Source organism: Anas platyrhynchos, chromosome 1, assembly GCF_047663525.1.
Source record: "Anas platyrhynchos isolate ZD024472 breed Pekin duck chromosome 1, IASCAAS_PekinDuck_T2T, whole genome shotgun sequence".
Taxonomy (NCBI): Eukaryota; Metazoa; Chordata; class Aves; order Anseriformes; family Anatidae; genus Anas; species Anas platyrhynchos.
In genome coordinates this window covers 193,464,408-193,482,041 of record NC_092587.1, presented here as the reverse complement: position 1 = coordinate 193,482,041, position 17,634 = coordinate 193,464,408, and the positions used below count along the sequence as shown (strand labels likewise).

The 17,634-nt window shown below is 36.8% G+C and overlaps 1 protein-coding gene and 1 long non-coding RNA gene across 5 annotated transcripts in view; one reads left to right on the top strand and one right to left on the bottom strand.

The window, feature by feature from the left end:
• Positions 1-17,634, top strand: part of LOC101801794 (rho GTPase-activating protein 42) — a 168,629-nt gene that overhangs the window by 43,026 nt on the left and 107,969 nt on the right. For all 3 annotated transcript variants that reach the window (XM_072032761.1, XM_072032762.1, XM_027467816.3), the window contains exon 3: positions 16,096-16,157. In XM_072032761.1, coding sequence (XP_071888862.1) covers positions 16,096-16,157 — 62 coding nt within the window. The remainder of the gene's footprint in view (positions 1-16,095; positions 16,158-17,634) is intronic.
• On the bottom strand, positions 1,096-17,001 carry LOC140001350 (uncharacterized). Of its 2 annotated transcripts, none has more exons than XR_011806533.1 (3): positions 16,602-17,001; positions 16,043-16,131; positions 1,096-2,734 (listed from the first exon to the last, which is right to left on the bottom strand). It is a non-coding gene; the product is annotated as an uncharacterized lncRNA (long non-coding RNA). The 2 variants fall into 2 exon arrangements; XR_011806534.1 differs by lacking the exon at positions 1,096-2,734 and adding an exon at positions 7,223-8,469.

Sequence of the window (17,634 nt, the reverse complement as noted above, 5' to 3'; positions counted from 1 at the left end):
TTGATGCAACTCACTCTTGCAAAGGAGAGGATGTCATCTTGCAAACAGTCATTCTTTCCTCAATATTAAATAGTGAATAGCAGTGCCAAGTCTCAGCTCTTAAATATTTATCATGTACACAGTCTCAGCCAGCTATTCTATTAATATTTTGCATTAAGTTTAAATAAGTGAGAGCTTTTTGCAAAAAAAAAAAAAAAAAAAAAAAGCATGTTTTTAAAACATTACTATACTTTTAGGTAACCTAGGCTGTAGCAGTTAACTGCAAAGACTATGTTTTTAATGAACCAGAGTCTTTTGTGTTAATATACACTGTGCAGACATAAATTATGCAAGGAGAAGGTTCTCCTTTTCCATTATTAGCCAGCTTGTGTTACCTAATTTCTTCTGCAGGAATCCCCCTGTTTTTATCCTCCTTTCTTCTGTTTGTTATCTGGATTGTGCCTGATACAGACGAAAATAATTAATAACACTCAGTAGAACGCTGTCATTATTCTGTCTTTAGCAAGTTCTCGTCTATTTTATATTGAGACTTACTATAATCAGATTTGATACCAACAGTGCTCTTCAGAACTAAAGGAAAACAAGACAATGCATTCTGTTTTTTCGTTACTCCTTACCTTACCTCAACCATTACACTTGGCCATTTTTCTTTAACTGTTTTTATTATAGTGTGCTATTTAAGAAAAAGCACTGAAAGGCATGTGTATTTCACTGTGTGACTACTGATTTTTTTTTTTTTTCATTCTGAAGTTAGAAGTACTTTTATGAGTTATGTTATGAAAGATTTTTCAGGTAGCATCAGGTGTTCAGTTTAGGAATGTAATAGGACTATGATCTGTAAAATCATTATTATTAATTAAGGCACAAGGAATAGGTGAGGAGTTCTTAAATTTGGTATCTTTCTGTGTGGGAAATGAGTTCCTTCTGCTAGCAGTTGCAGCTTATGTGATCTTTACATACTCATGTTGTACGTCATGTTGTAAGTCATTAATAGGGTGATTGAAATTGCTAGTAACTAGCTATCTACAGAACTATTAACTCATACCAGGCAGGTATGTTGTGTATAGCACTTAGTTTCAAGTTGAACTTTGAAAAGTCAACCAAAATATACTGGGGAGGAAAAACTTTTTTTTTTTTTTTTTTTATAATAAAAATAGAAGAAAGAAATAAACCTTTAACAATAGTTGTTTGTTAGACTCTGCTGCTGTGGTCCTAAGATCTTGTGTTTGAGTTAAGCAAAAGCTCATTCTTTTTTTGCTTGTACTGGGTATCCACATGCTCAGTGCTTTCAAGTTAGCAGCTGTTTGGCCCTCTTGGAGAGCCTGTCAGCAGATAGTTATCCAGTCATTCCAAGTAGCAAATAGATCCACATAAAGTAATTAGTGTATAAAAGTATGCAAGTAAAAGAAATAAAGAAAAAAAAAAACTTCCCCTCCCTCCATCTCTTAATTAACCTTTTACATTTTTTTTTGGCATTTAAAGGAGGAAATTCCATTTTTAATGTTGCAGACTGTGCATGCAATGCAATATTAAAACAGAAAAAGACAATTTATTGGAGCTTTAGGCTTGCCTAAGCTGTGTGGAGGCAAATCTTGACAAACCAATGTATTGACATTGCAGTTGCCAAGTTACGGTACACTCATTTTTAACCTCTAAGAGACTCCAATCAGGGACTTCAGAAAGTAGTTGTCAAGCTAGTCACAATTTCAAGTCACGATACTTCTATTGTATGTGGTATGAGATGGACTGTTGAATTAGTCTGTCTAATCAAAAATTAATTTTTAAGCTGTCTTGAGCCACCTACTGTCTGAATCACTTTGGATATCCTGCAGGTCATCACTTTAATCACTTAAGTTACCTTTGAAGTTCAAGAAAGTTTGTATAATTAATATTCTACCTATGTTGCACTGAACTCCCATTTTTAATTGTGTTTCTCAAATAAGTCATTTTAATGAATTGCTGTGGCTCAGATATACTACTGCCTTACCCAAACTAGGGAAAGGTTGCCACCACCTTGAGGGTGGAGTTTCTGGGGGTGGATTTTATTAGTGTAGGCAACAGCTCAGTAATTTTTTTAGTGCTTGAGTTTGTTGACCTTGTGGAGCATATTAAAGACACACATATTTACCACAGGCATTTTTTAGATGGGTGGGAAGGGGTTGAGTCCTGAATTAGCATAGAAAGCTATTTGCGACTCAGTGTATTTGCATAGAACAATAATATGCTGTTTTTCCACCATGATTACCTGCCTAGATTTGCCAGCCTTCTCCCCTCTGGTTGGAAGAATGGATTTTCAGATTAACTTTATAAGTCACCTTTAAAGCAATTTTGTATAAGCTACTTGTAAGATCTGAAGCAGAGGACAGATTTCCTTGGTACTTGTTTTGGTCTATTTTTATCTACAGAAGTTAAACAGTAACTAATTATGGGAGGTACTCAGCACAATCAGGATGTGAAGTGCCTGAAGTATTTGTTTGAAATCTGTTCCTACCATTATTATTATTACAGTTTTTTATCCCTGTTGCATATTTAAACAAATGCCGCCTGTTTTCAAACACTATTGTTTATTGACTCCAAGAAATGAGTGATATTATGCTAGGGCTAGGATCCCACACAGACTTCAAAATAGTATCTGCACCAGAAAGAAAAGGTTGGTTTTCTGTGGGTCCACAGTTGCTTGTGGAAGGTCACATGAGGCTGGCAAAGCAGGAAAATAAGTCATGTTGTTCTTTATCTGTGCAGGAAGAAAAGTTAAAATAAGATCAACAATAAACACAGACCTTGTTTTTTCTTCTTCTCTGAGATACATATCAGAATGTTGTTAGAATTTGCATGCTCCATTGTTAAGATATTTATTCAAATGACAAAAATTAGACTGGGGTGGCTGATGCAGTGACCACCCATCCTGTCCATCCTACCCTCCTTCTATGGCAGTAGAAGTTGGATGTGAAGTAGGGGATCTCCTGAGCCATGGCAGTTCATACATCCTGCTGTGATAAGAGAGTCTAAAATTCATGCTAGCTCATTTCAATTATGTTGTACTGCAAACTGTTGTGTCTTAGACTGTCCCTTGCCATGGAGTTCGTGCTGTTTACAGAAAGTGGTTGAAGCTGGTGATGAATATCGATAGCTTTGGCTGTCCTGGTGCATTTTGCTAAGCAGTTTAAATTTGACGTGAGCAACTTGAACAAATAGAAATGTCCATGCCACCCACTGGTCAAGATGAAGCATCTGTTCTGCCCTTCATTATTAGATGAAACTTCTGAACTCTTGTAGATGCTTTCTACTTTATCGTCTTCATCCCATGACTGCACCACACCTTTTTTTCCCTCTTTCCTCTCTTTGCTTTCTTAATGTCCAGCTCCACAATTTTTTTCCTAGAATTGGATGTCCCAACAGAACTATAATGAATATGAATGCCTGTGGGGAGATGGTTAGTCTGAGGACTACAGAATCTCATTACAGAGATGATTGAAAATAACTCATGTGTGCTGTTGCTGCTCATAGTATGCTTTTAGTAAAAAGGCGTTAACACTTTCGAGTTGTCAAGTTAATATGCCTCTTAAACATCAGTCACTCATTTTCAGAAGCAAGTAGTGGTTTGATGAACTCGGCTTTGAGATACTCATCTTCAGGCTTGATCAAATAAGATGAAGGACTTTTACTTTCTAAAAACAGAATCCTGAGGAGAGCTTGGAGTTTTAAGCCCAGAAAGTCCTTGATTATTTTGTAGGCCTAAATTCAACAAACTAATTATGGCAAACCTAACATTAATTGCAGTATTTGTTGATAGTTTTCATAATTAAAGTGTTCCACCATTCAAATAATAAATGCACTAAATTTTACAAATCAGAAAAAAAAATATTAATGATTCTCAGCTGCATCCTGAATGTATTGCTTTTCTTTTTACTTCCCCTTAATTCAGCACCCACATAGAGCCACACACAAATAAGGTTTATACAGCTGGAAAGATGGAAATACCATTTTTTTTCCCCCTCATTTGAAGTATGGATATGCCTCTGAAGAATCAGTGATCTGGCAAGCTAAAAATGTAGTCATAATTACTTCTAATTCCCTTGTTTATGGAATGCGAGGATTTAATATTACTTCCGCAGCTTACTATGTTGTATGTTGCCCAATGGTTGTTTTCCACATTGCCTTAGCTGTTCAAAAAACTTGTGTAGGAAGTAGCAGTTGTTTTCTTAGAATTAAAGATTTCTATTTCTAGTCAATTTATGTTATGATTCTTTCTAGTGAGATTTTGCAGAGGGGGACACAAAGGAAAGCAGAAGGGGATTGGAGGAATCGCTGACTTTAACCAGAGCCCACCTTTGATCTTATCTATTTCTGAATACTCTGCGGTTTTAAAGCCGTTTGTCCTCTGACAGGCCATGGATATCATTCAGCTCTGGAAAAGTCTGATCTGCTCAAGTCAAAGGTTAATGGATAATTTAATTTAGTTAAAGATTAATTAATGGACTTTTACAGTATTGGACATTACGCCATTCATTTCAGCGGAGGCCAAATCAAGCTGCTAAGGTTTCAGTCAGTCTCCAAAACCTCAGCTTGTGAAAGCATGTTGAGATCACTTCATGCCTGCTGGGCCAAAGCTGAGGTTCAGGATCTGGTTCTCCACGCCCCGCCGAGCTAGGCTGCTGGAACACCTGGGCTGCAGGACTGCCCTGCCTGTGGCTCTATCAGGTGGAAACAGAGGCTGCCTTCTCCTTGGCAAATGCAATGATTGTAAACCCTATTAGTGGCAGAAAGATGCAGTTTTGCCTAACAACCACTTGTCTAAAGTGGTTACCTCTTCTGTGTGAACACGGTGAAAATAGTAGGTTTGCTGTTTTCACTCAAAGACTGTCAGGATCTTGTCGAGTTGGTGGCTGGTACCAGATGCCACTCCTTCAGAGAAGTGTAGAAGGAAGGGGAGAGATGATAAAAGAGCAAGTGAGCGTATCGGATTATCCAGATCAGTTCAGTCCCATGTTCCTAATGAACTGGAAGAAATCGCTTAGATGATTTAAAATGTTTGTGCTGTCATGTCATCATGCCACATTTTGGGAAAGCTGCTGTAGACTGACAAGGCCTAGGTTGGGCTTTTTATACCAAAGCCCTACTAGTGTTGTAGATAACAGCTTCTTTGTTGGGGGTGAATCAACATGTTGTTCTTAGGCTCTGGTTTCTTCTCTGTCCAGCCCTCTTGCACTGCAAACTCTATGTGCCATAGGCAGTGTTTCAGGTTGTGTTTGTAAACATTACCACAAAGAGCTCCCGTTTCAGGGTGAAGCCTGTGTATGTGCAGTGAAAACAAAGTTGTAATATCTGGTACACAGAGGCAAGTGTATCAAGTGTAAGGCTGAGCTACTAATTCTTTAGGATTATTTAAAAAATGTATATAATGTAATTTTATGAGAAGAATTCACACTTTGGAAAACAGATAAATCTTCGCATTGAATTGTATGCTGTCAAAATATTTGCTGCTTTTATAATCAGAGTAGAAGACGAATGTGGGGTAGATACATCGCAGTTGCTTTTTGAATAAAGTCTTAGATTGGTGGTAAAACTGAATAATTGATTTTTTTAAAAATGTTTTGTTATCTAACACAGTGTGCGCTATTTTGTTATCTAACACAGTGTGTGCTATGTACATTAGCAATCTTTCAGGGCTCTAGGAAATGGTTTGATTTTGCTTGGTCTGTCTAGAGTTTTCTACTCATATTTCATTTTTAAGGTTCAGCACGAGTCATAGGGCATGATAATTTACTGATATTAAGTCAAATAATTGCATTTATTTAAATTGTATAAGATTGCTCATCTGACAAGTTCTAACAGTGGATCTGGGAATTCTAGGTAACCTGATTTTCTTGTGAGTCTGCTTAGCTTGTCTATAAACATACGTACCCTTTTTGTAGACTGTTGTTGAAAAGGAATAGGGTAGAAAATATGAAAGTCTTGGCTGAAAAAAATATATATATATATATTTGTCAGCGACTTATATGTTTTTGTTTAAATATCTGTGACACAATAGCCACCTTTTATTGCAAAGAATTTTCAAGTATGATACTGTGTAGCTGGCTTCAGATGTGCTGGGAAAGGTTTGTTTCAGTAAACTTATATATTGAGGGAAAAGGTTTTTACTTCTAATAGAGGCCCTGCATTTTATGGTTTACATATGTTTAGAAAAAATCATAAAATGCCTTGCTATATTTGCTTATTAAGTTTTGCAAGATGAAAATACTTTTGAGTTAAAACTCCAGTTGCCTAATACAGTATGTACACATTATGCTGTGCTTGCAGACACATCTTGCAATGCTTTGGGCTTTTATTGGGCATAGGTCTTGATATGTTCCCTTGTGTGACTTTGGTATGTTTGTGCTTATTTGTATGTGCTTTGATGCACACATCTGTCGTGTTCAGACAGGAGCTTCCATTTGTACTGTGGAACTTGCTGGCCTTTTCTGCTTTTTTTTTTCTTGCTTTTTTAGTGTGACAAAACCCAGAAGAACGGTCAGAGGAATGCTTGTACCTGGTACATGGCCAGCAACAGAAAGGTTTTTAAACGTCTGTTCATGGGGAACACTTCCTAAAATAGGTATTAGGATTAAATGCTGTAAACCAGTGGAGGTCAAGCAGTGGGAATGTTTCTAAATCTGTGATAGTTTAATTTCTGTTTTTGTCTTCATGGTGAACGTGGAGCACTTACTAACCTAACTACCTCTGTCTGAATGCTGCAGTGCCAATGTGCTCCACATTCTGAAGTAGAGGACAAAGTACCAAAATACCCTGAACATACGGTGCTTTAAGTCAAATGAAGTAGGGAAAATCCTGCTTTTTTTGTTTGTTTACTTTTAGTTACACAGATTTCAGTAGGTGTGCTCTGATAAGGTTCTGTGCTTGCCAGTGTGTAGTAAAATATGTGATCTTCTCTGGAGGACAGTACATAATAATGCCCTGACGCATAGCTTCAGGCATAAAAGTTTTCGTTCTGTGATTTTCTGGTTTCCTTATTTGTGTAATTTTCATTGTAGAAGTTTTAAATGAGGCATTTTTCATCTCTGTGTATGTCTCTTTCTGTACTTTCTTTTCCTTTCTGGTATATAATGGCTTTGTTTGGCAAAGTCAGATTTGTTCCTGTAAGGTAGCACATTTATTTTCAAGAACTTAGAAAAATTTAGCAAAATACTTTTCCTGACAATCCAGGGTGGAAATTGCCATGATAAACAAGATTAACACTGTAGGTTGTGCTCCTTGGGAGGATCATACTCTTAGAGCTATTGTTTCTCTTTATTTTTCTTATAGGCATGTCTGTATTAAGTTGTGATAAACAATCCTTGAAATTGGGTGGAATTTTTTATTTTTAGTTAATTAGAGTGGAAAATTCAAAGTCTGGATTAGGTAGAAATTGCTTCAAAATATGAAAGATGAAAATAAATGCAGTGGTTCTAATTGATAAAAAGCATTAGATTAAACCCTTCCAAGTTTGCTCACCGTATTAATTACGGAGGAGAAAGTGAGGATGTTCATCTACTGAATCTGAACTTGCTTCACATTGTCAATTCTAAGTATGTTTTGCTTTTGTCCAGAGAGCTGTATGGAGCAGATCGAGTTGCCCATACCTTTATGTATCTTCCCACAATGGAATTCTTCAAGGCAATTTGTGGTTATTGAGACTGTGAATTTAAACCACTGTCTGCTGGCAGAATTTGCTGTCATTTTGAGGGTGTCTGCCGGGGTATTTCCATGTTGTTTTAAAACCTGTACAGTTGAATCTTTCCTTCAGCCTGTGTTTTACTACAAGAAGTATATTTCACCATGTTACAAGAAGGTTCAAATAGTTTTGTTTCTATTCTTTTTGGAGTCTGTGGTAAATGTAAACATAGACTGAAGGAATGCATGAGGTCCTTATTACAGATCCATAAAATCTGATACCCAGATTAGGGAAATAAAAGAAACTAAATGGAGGATAAGAAAGCCATTCCAATATTATTTTTCCAAACTTAAACAATATTGAAACCCCATAAAGAGATGAACCATTGTTTTGCTATTTTCATCTTTTCATCCCTCCTTTTTTTTTTTTTTTTTTTTTTTGTTTTGTTTTTATGGTGGAAATTTCTAACATAAATTCTCTTTTGATACCACTGTTCTGCTAAAAGCTAAAGGTTATCAGACATGCTGTTAGTTTACAAACTGGAATTAACATAAATCCATAAACAATATTACCTTAAGTCTAAACAAAATAAAGCAGTTACTCAGTTTCCTCTAATATCTGAGGAATTAAACCCAGAAGGCAATGAAATTAGCAAGATAAGCAACAGTTTCAAATCCTTTCCACTTTGTCCTCTTCTTTCCTTCATTTGTCTTCTCATCTGCTTTCCCAGTAAATATTATTTATGGTACAGATCTTGGTCTTCTGAACTGAAGTTTCCCCAAAAATGCTGCCACTTGGAAAGTGAGGGAAGTGGAACCCTGGGTATAGAAGTGGGAGAAGAAATAGCAGCAGCCAAGAAAAATGAAAACATGAGCAATAATTGGGAAGATTCAGCAGGTGTATACTTATTTAAATATAGCTTTCCTGAGAATCTGCTTATAAAAAAATAGCATTTCTTCTAGGAATGTGTTACAGTTGTTTTACTCAACTATTTTGTTAGTTATACTACAGCATGACTCAGGTCCACTCAGCATTAGTTATAAAATATTTATAAATTGCTTAAATTATTCTTTATTCCGTGAGTTTGTGCAATAAGGCACTGATCCTGCAACTCAATCCTTTTAGGTTAAACTGCACCTGAATTTCCTCTCAATGCGGTATGTTTCCAATGTTTTAGGCTTTGTTCAGTAGAATAAAGGACAAAAAAGAATTGGTAAATCAGTCCAGATTTGATGGAGCTAAAGGAAGTCTGTGCCCTGTCAGATAGGGCTGTATTTAAATTTGTAGTCAACCTTCTGAAAAACAAAGACAATGGTGGGCTTTCGGGACCTTATTTCAAGACATTTCTCCTTTGGATTTACATTTTGGTGTGTTGAAAACTTGCCACAGTGGTGACATTTTGAGACATACAACTAGGTTGCCTTCAGAGATATGCCGCAAATCCCGTGTGGCTTTTATGACATTCAAAGTTTGTGTTAGGTATAAAGTACTGAGAAAGCAGATTATTGAGTCTTTATTCCAGATACTTGTGGTGGCCTGCCAGTGTTAATCTGAAATCTTTTTTTTTTTTTTTTTTCTCCTCCTGTCTGCTTAGGAAACCATCTGTTGCTCCCTTTACCCTACTTTTTTTTTTTTTCTCTTTTTTTTTTTTTTTCTTCCCTTCCCTGTGCTTTTTCAGAGTTTGGCTTAAAGCCACAGAAAGAGAGAAGGAAATTTTATTTGATGTTGTGGCTTTTGAAAAAGTGCTTGAAATAGCATTTGTGGCTGCAAATAAGGCTAGTCATTAAAAGCTCTGAAACTGTGTCTGTGAAATAGTAACTATTTAATAGTGTATTTACTTTCATTTCAGAACTGGAAAAGAGAGTTTCATCTCCCAGCCCTCCCACCTACTCATGGGGATCTTATGTCTATTCTGTGTTGTCACTGAAGTCTAGTAAACTAGCGTTAATCCTTAGGAAATTTTCTTTTGGGTCTTACATCCGTCTTGATTTCTGATTTAGTAATACATTACTTACTGGGGAGAACTCCCTTGCAGGCATTAGTTGATGTTCGTGCTCCAGCAGGAGCTCAGAGCCTGTTGTAGCATGTCTGCGCTAGCGGTGACCGGTTCTGGAGAGAGGATGCACTTGGCTGACCTTCCTGCCAGCATCTGGGTGCAAAGAACAGCCCTGTGCTGTCATTGCCCCAGTCGGATCAAGAAGATGTTAGGAAATCTGTGCCAGGCTTGCACATTTGTTTTACACCTTCACTGAACTGGATTCTCTTACTAATGCAAGACGTATTTCTGTATGTATATTTATTCCATCCTGGCATTCACATGCCTGAAGATAATTGTGGTAGCTGCTTAAAATACTGTAAAATCTTGATTAGTACTTCAGAGTTTTTGAAAATTGTGTGTGTGTTATTTAAAATGGTTGGTATAGATAAGTTAAATGAACTGTCCATTTCACACACAAAAAAAGTATTTATTTTTATCCTGTCTTCCATGTAACTTTTTCTATCTTCAGTTGAACATTACCTTGCAAACTTGGTTTTATATCTTTGAATTAGGTATTGATCATATAAAACTACTTCTGAATTTCATGTGTTGCTTCCCTTTACTCATTAGATACAGACAGCCTCAAAGCTAATGAATGCAACATGCAGTGCAGTGCAACACTGTATTGTAGTATTAAACTAATTATCAATAGAGTAGCTTCAATAGTGTCCCCAGGCATGTTGTTTCAAGGTGATGTGTTCTCTACACAAGTGTATAACAAAAAGTTCATAATAATTAAGTAATTTTTTTTTTTTCTGTGAACCCCAGAGTTGATTCTGATGCAGTAAAAGAGCATTCTAAATCATGAAAGTATATTCTTGATAACACGCATTTTATAAATGCAAATAAATGAATTTTTATCCTTTTTCTTATCTCCCTCAATCCTACACTAAGCTTTGGTTCTCTTGAATTTGCAAATGGTGCTGTTTCTAGAGCCATACATTATGTTTGAAATTATCAGGATTAAAACAAACAAAGAACACTCAGTTTTGTGGAGAAGGACATTGCTGATCTATGCCATTATGGTTTAAGTTGGCAGTGCTGTTTAATTCATTTGCTTCGTATGGAAGCAACCTTTTTTTTTTTTTTTTTTTTTTTTTTTTTTTTTTTTTTTTTTAATAAAGTAACAGGAGCTATTTCTCCTAAACAAGGAAAAATTTGCAGCAAATTATTGCTGGGTTGGGAACACTCCAGAGAAAACAGCTGGTGACCTGTTTTAATTGTGATGAATGGGACCACAAGTATACAGCAGGGTAAATATACAATTGTTTTTACTTGTTGGTAGTTGCTTTTCACAGACATCGTTTCCATCTTAATACAAAGTGTATTTTACAAATCCTTTGAATAGCCCTTAAATAAAAAGCAGACTGTAAAACTATTTGGATTATGTAAGCTAATGACTTTGGGGGAATAAAGTGTTATTAAATTGATTAAGGCAGCACTTTGTTTTACTTAAACAGCCTACCAATAACAATTGCTTTGTGAAAATAATTAGAAATACTTTAATGTTAAAAAATTTAGGTTACATATTGTAATCTACATTATCAATACGTTTTCAGGATTTATTTCTTATCAGCACATTCCCATGTCATTTCCTCTTGTAAAGTAACTTGACTCTTATTCCCTCTCACCCCCTTGTATATTTACAAAGTTCATTTTAATTCCTCCAAGCCTATTCTGTCTCAAAACAGTGAGTTGCAGTTAGTGAGAAAAGGTTGTGATATTTGTGTGGAATTCATGGACTGACTGACAGACTGGAACGGGCCATGTTTGACACACGTGATTCTGATTTTTAACTACACAAAGTATCTCAAGTTATTTTTAAATATATTTTTTTTAATATTTGTTAGTTTCTTGTTCTATGTGGAGTTAAACACCACCACTCCTGAGTTCTCCTAGGGATTTCTGCCTGCCCAGGCTAGTGTCTCCCAGGGGTCCTGATGCCCCCTGGTGGGGGCTACTTTGTGCACCTCTCTGTCCAGCAGAGCTCCAAAATGAGGCATAACTGTAATATATGTACAACCACAAGTGGACTGTGGGAAAGGAGGGAGAGGAGAAGGGGAAAGGGGCTGGGGAGGTACAGGAGCAAGGATTGTCTTGCCCTCCCTTTACTACCTCCTGCTGCAGCCTCCAACACAGATGAAGTTCTTTTGGGATATACCCTGCCTTATAGTGCAATCAGACTGAGTGGGGAATGTATGGGAAGAAGGGTGTTATACTATAAAAGATTTAGAAGTACTGCGATACTTCTGAATCTCAGAAATACTGCAATACTCATAGTATTACAGAAGCACTCTAATACTCGTAGGTACTCGCCAGGGGAGTTTTAGGTTAGATGTTAGGAAGAACTTCTTTACTGAAAGGGTTGTTAGGCACTGGAACAGGCTGCCCAGGGAGGTGGTGGAGTCACCATCCTTGGAAGTCTTCAAAAGACGTTTAGATGTAGAGCTTAGGGATATGGTTTAGTGGGGACTGTTAGTGTTAGGTTAGAGGTTGGACTCGATGATCTTGAGGTCTCTTCCAACCTAGAAATTCTGTGATTCTGTGTGATACTGTAGGGTAGATAGTGGTGGTAAAAGCTTTTTTGTGTCGTTGCAAGGATAGAAGAGCCGGTGAGGTCACCAGAGACATCCCTGCTGCTAAGCTCTGTCTGTGTATGGGTAGTGCATCCTTCAGTGCTCTCTGAAGCATACAATGTGCTGGTTGTTTTCCCCTTTGCACCTCCTGTGCTGGAAAGCAAAAAGGAAATGAATTTGAGTGTTGGGCAGTAAACAGCAGTGTAGTCAGTACTAGTGTTAAGATGTCTCTGCAGCAAGGCTGTTTCTAGGGTCAGGGAAGTAACTTGCCTTAGCGCTGCTGAAGAGTGTAGTTTCTGTCTCCCAATGAAACTCTGACCTTTATAATCCCACCCAAAAGTGACACACTGGGGATGGGAGGATGGCAGCAGCTTCTCAGTCTTTAGCTGAGGCACTGTATGTTAATTAGTACATGTTAATTAGTGATATTTCTTCAATGTATAACATGCTAGTATAGATTTGCACACTCGCAGAATATGTTTTTATACTCTAAGCAGAAGTTTTGACTTAGAAATTAAAAAAACAATAGCTATACCATGAAATTAAGAGGACTCATTACGATGCATCAAAAGCTTCTTTTACTGCTTTTTCTGCCTTTTTTTTTTTTTTTTTCCCCACTCCTCACAGTTTCCTGCCATCCTTCTGCCCGGTTTCAACCTCCTACTGTTCTACTGTTCTTTTTTTAAGTAACTTTTTGTTCTTAAAATATGGAATGTTGTCTGACCAGAGAGCATATTTTATTTCCTGTTCATATCATGGGGCTGGGAATTGGTAATATTTGTGCTTGGTTGCTGAAAGGTGTTAAATGTTAACTTTCATATTACAGATGATGATGAAAAAAAAATGATGTGATCAGAACCTTAAGGGAAAAGCACCATAAGGCTTGATGTGGGTAGGGAAAACTTCAATTTCAGGAGGTTTGGGATCTGCTGTCCTCACAAAGATATAATGTTTGGCATGATAATTTCTCTTTGAAATAGTTCTGTCATTGTAAGTGGCTCCACAATAAAACACAAAAAAGGAGAGGGGAATGGAGTTTTAACATGTGACTGCAGTAACACATCATCTTGCGGTTAAAAAATTACCAATTATTTCACTGAAATAATCTGGAAACAATTTATCTTACTGGCTTTACTAGAAATTCAGCTGTTTTTCTAAAGTGCCTCCTAATTCCCTGAATAGGTAATAAAAATCAAACAACATGTTTATCTAGTTTATTTGAAAAGATTATTTTTTTTTAATGGTGGGTATAGAATCACTCTGCCACATGTGCAAGAAAGGAGAAACTATCTCTGTTCTGTTTTCTACAGGGAAGGATAGTTTCTTGTTAAATTCAAGGGGATACCAGTATGAAAATAGTAAATAATTTGTGGGTTTGGCTTGTTGTTTATTTTGGTCATAGGGTTTTGTAATGGGTATGTAGATATTTTACATAACAGTCAACAGATTTTTATAGAAGCATAGAACAGTTCAGATTGGAAGGAACCTTAAAGATCAGGGGGGCTGGGGGTTGGAACCCACCAGACCAAGATGCCCAAAGCCCCATCCAGCCTGGCCTTGAACACCTCCAGGGATGGGGCATCCACAGCTTCTCTGGGCAACCTGTGCCAGTGCCTCACCACTCTCACAGTAGGGCATTTCTTACTTACGCAGTCTAAATCTCCCCTCTTTAGTTGAAAGCTATTACTCCTTGTCCTATCACTGTGCCCCCTGACAGAGTCCCTCCCAGCTTTCCTGTAATCCCCTTTAGGTACCATAGGTACCTCTATAAGGTCTTCCTGGAGCTTTCTCTTCTCCAGGCTGAACAACCCCAACTCCCTCAGCCTGTCGTCATAGGAGAGGTGCTCCAGCCCCTTGATCATCTTCGTGACCCTCCTATGGACTCATTCTAACACATCCATGTCCTTCTTTTGGTGGTAGCCCCATGGCTGAATGTAGTACTCCAGGTGAGTCTCAGGAGAGCAAAGCAGAGGGGGAGAATCCCCTCCGTTGCCCTGCTGGCCATGCTGCTTTTGATGCAGCCCACAATATGATTGGGTTTCTGGGCTGCAAGTGGCATTGCTGGCTCATGTTGAGCTTCTCATCAACCAACACCCCCAGGTCCTTCTACTCAGAGATTATTTTCTCTGCAATTTTCTTATCAGGTAACTTAACCAGTCAGTTAATCATATATTTCTTTACTTGTTTTTGACAGATGTGATATTATCAGTTGATTATAAATGAATAAGTTAATTTAGCCGATAGCAGACTAAGGTTTTACTATGAAGACATAAAATGAGTTAAAAAGCTTGTACTAGGACTAGGATTTCACTTACTTATAAAGGTGCCAAAATTTATTTTCTGGTATTTGTGATCTGAGGGAAAAATCTTAAAGGAAAATGTTCAAGACACAACAGGACAACTGTCTTAAATTACCAGGTGTATTTGAACTAAATGAAGAGTTCATGAGTAATGATGGGAAGGATTTGTCAGCAAAGAATGAATTACAGGGCAGGATGTGCAGGTATACCATTACAGCTGTAAAAAATAAACTATGTAAAGTCTTGCAGAAGAAATTGGAACAAACAGTGAAATGTTTTTCAGCTGTGAAAGTTAAAAGAGAACAAGAAGAATGCAAGAGTGACCTCTGCAAGGTCCAGATGGGATAAAGGATAACAAAAATTTGGTTATGGTCCAGAAACTAAGTAGCAACTTGCGTATGCTGAAAAGAGACAGCCATTCTGCTACCAAAACTTTGCCAAGTAAACCCAGTAGAATAGTAAAGAGGAGAAGAGCTCTGTTAGCGTACCAATGTATGCTAGTTAGCTGTGAAGACTTTCTTCTTCAAGTCTGTTCTTTCAAGAAATTCCACAAGTTATGTTACCATTTTTTAACACACATCCCTTCCCTCCAATTTAGAAATTGTTTTAGAGCATCCCGAGTTTGTTTCGGGAAGTTGTCGGGGTTATGAATGTGTATTCTGAGATCAGAGATGTCAAACGTCAAATGCAGCATCTTGTCGTTGGCAGCAGTTGATGCTTAATGCATCAGGAAAAGGTCAAGAGAGCTATTTTGCTCTTCACCTGTGATTCTTCTCTGGCTTTCTTGTCTGTGAAACAGTGATGCTGAATTCTGAACAACCCACATGACCTTGAAAAAGTAATATAAATAGCCAGATAGGAGTTTTGTAGAGAGATTTGCACCACTTGTTTCATTTAAATGGAGTCTTAACAATTTTTGAAGCATTTTCCATTTTCTTGCCTAGTTGTATGGGTTAGTGCTTTCATTGTGTTTCTGTTGACTTCCAGAATAGCCCTTTGAATCATACTTGACGGCAATTTTGAGGAAAGCTTCTCTTACAATTGTAGCAGAATTTGTCTAAAATCTTTACTTTCAATATTTTGTCTGAGTATTTTTCATTGTTCTTTGTAATTTTTTGTTGCTGCACTATAATTGGAGAAACCCAAGATTTTTGTTAACACTCAAGCAACAGAAAGAGACTGCAAAAGTAAATGTTGTGGCTGAATGAGTGAGTCTTTGTTTTGAGACTGATCTTGGCTCATTTCACGATAATTAGTTTGCCATGTACCTTTTAAAACTGTGTTTTTTTTAAATATGCAACTCTTATGACTCAGATTCTTTTCTTTTGTTTTTTACCTGTTGTTAACTGCTCGCTTCAGTCTGTGCTTCATTTAATTTAAATTAAATCAAATCCATTAAATTTAAAAGGTTTGCAGGGAAATACTGTATAAGAACTGTATCTTGTCACTGCAACATCAGCCCAGTTAGCAGACTTACCCGGTCTTGAAGTGTAATGTTGACCTGGACATTTTTTCTTGACTTTTTTTCAGCTCAGTCACTGAAAGAGTTTGCTCGGCTCCTGATTGCTGTTGAAGAGGAAAGGAGACGATTGGTAAGTTTACTGGCAAAAATCATTTTCATTGGCCCTCTTTCTATGTAAAACAGTACTTCTTCCACTCCTCCTGAAGTGCTTTTGATTTTTATTTTATTTGTGCAGTTAGTGTGAAGTATTTCATAAGAATCACTTGAAGTTGTGCAAAGGCAGAAAAGTGCTAACACAGACTTCAGCAATTTTTAATGGATTGTTCAGCCAAATACTCTGCACCAATCTAAAAAATATTTTTTCACTTTTTTTTTCCTGCAATAGACTTTTAATGCTGCTTTATCTTTTCTTTTCCACATCTTCCCTTGTTAGCCATGGAGTAAACACTAAACAAATACCTTAAAATTGAAAATATCAGTATTTTTGTTTAATGAAATGCTTATTTGAGTAATGTGAACATATAATAGTAATTAAAATATGATAAGTGTTAAGAAAAGAGAACAAATCCATCACCTCTGAGAAACTCTTGCACAGTAATTTATAGATCAAACCTCTCAGATTCATCCTTTGTTGTATTATTTGTATTCCCTTTGTTTCCATACAGATGAATCTGCATTACGCTTTCATTTCTGTTCCTCTTCACATGTAGTTTTGTTAAAGAAGTTTGAAGTGTATTCTCTTAGAAGTATTTTTAAAAAGTTACACATAAACAATGCAACTACATTTTTTTACTTCCATGGAAGTCAGTCATGAATAAAGATTTGTTAGGATTAATGTTAGTAGGGGGGTTTTAAAATATTGTGAAAGATTAACCAACTCAAATCCATTCAGTGACTGTCTATCCTTGTTTTTCTTCCTCTTATGAGTACTTAGGGAGGTGAGGATAATTTTTTTCTGACTCATATTAGGGGGCAATTCATTAATCCAAGAACAGTCTTCCATAACGCTCTCTTATTCCTAGGAGCATTAAACCATAGAGTAGGTCTTCCACTATTTCTGTCTACACACATATTTTAAAGTGACACAACCATAAACATTTATGTGGTAGAACTGCACAGTTACTATCACCTAAACTAATAAAGTGGAAATTTTTTTTGGTTGATACCAAATGTATTTTTTATTCATGCTGGGTACATGGTACAGAGAGGGAGTGTGGGAAGGTGAGTGTTCAGAATTTACCATCTTAAAACATGTTTACCAGAACACATATTAGTTAGTTAGTTAAACAATGTTTTAGATTAATAGCTTTTCAGTTTGGGTTAAAGATTATTTTGAACTAACTATTAGAAAAAGGAAAAGCAATGAAGATGTGAACATTTTACTTTTGAACCTGGTTAGTGTTTCCTGATACGCGTACAGAATTTCCCTTGATTTCATTCCTTTTTTTGATGTTTTCCCCCTCGGATGATTCATTCCTTTGTCACTTTTAGAAATTTCTGGCTTCTCTGTGGTTTATAATTTGATCTCATCATGTAATGTTTTACTTTATATCTTAGAATCATAGAATCATAGAATATCCTGAGTTGGAAGGGACCCTTAAGGATCA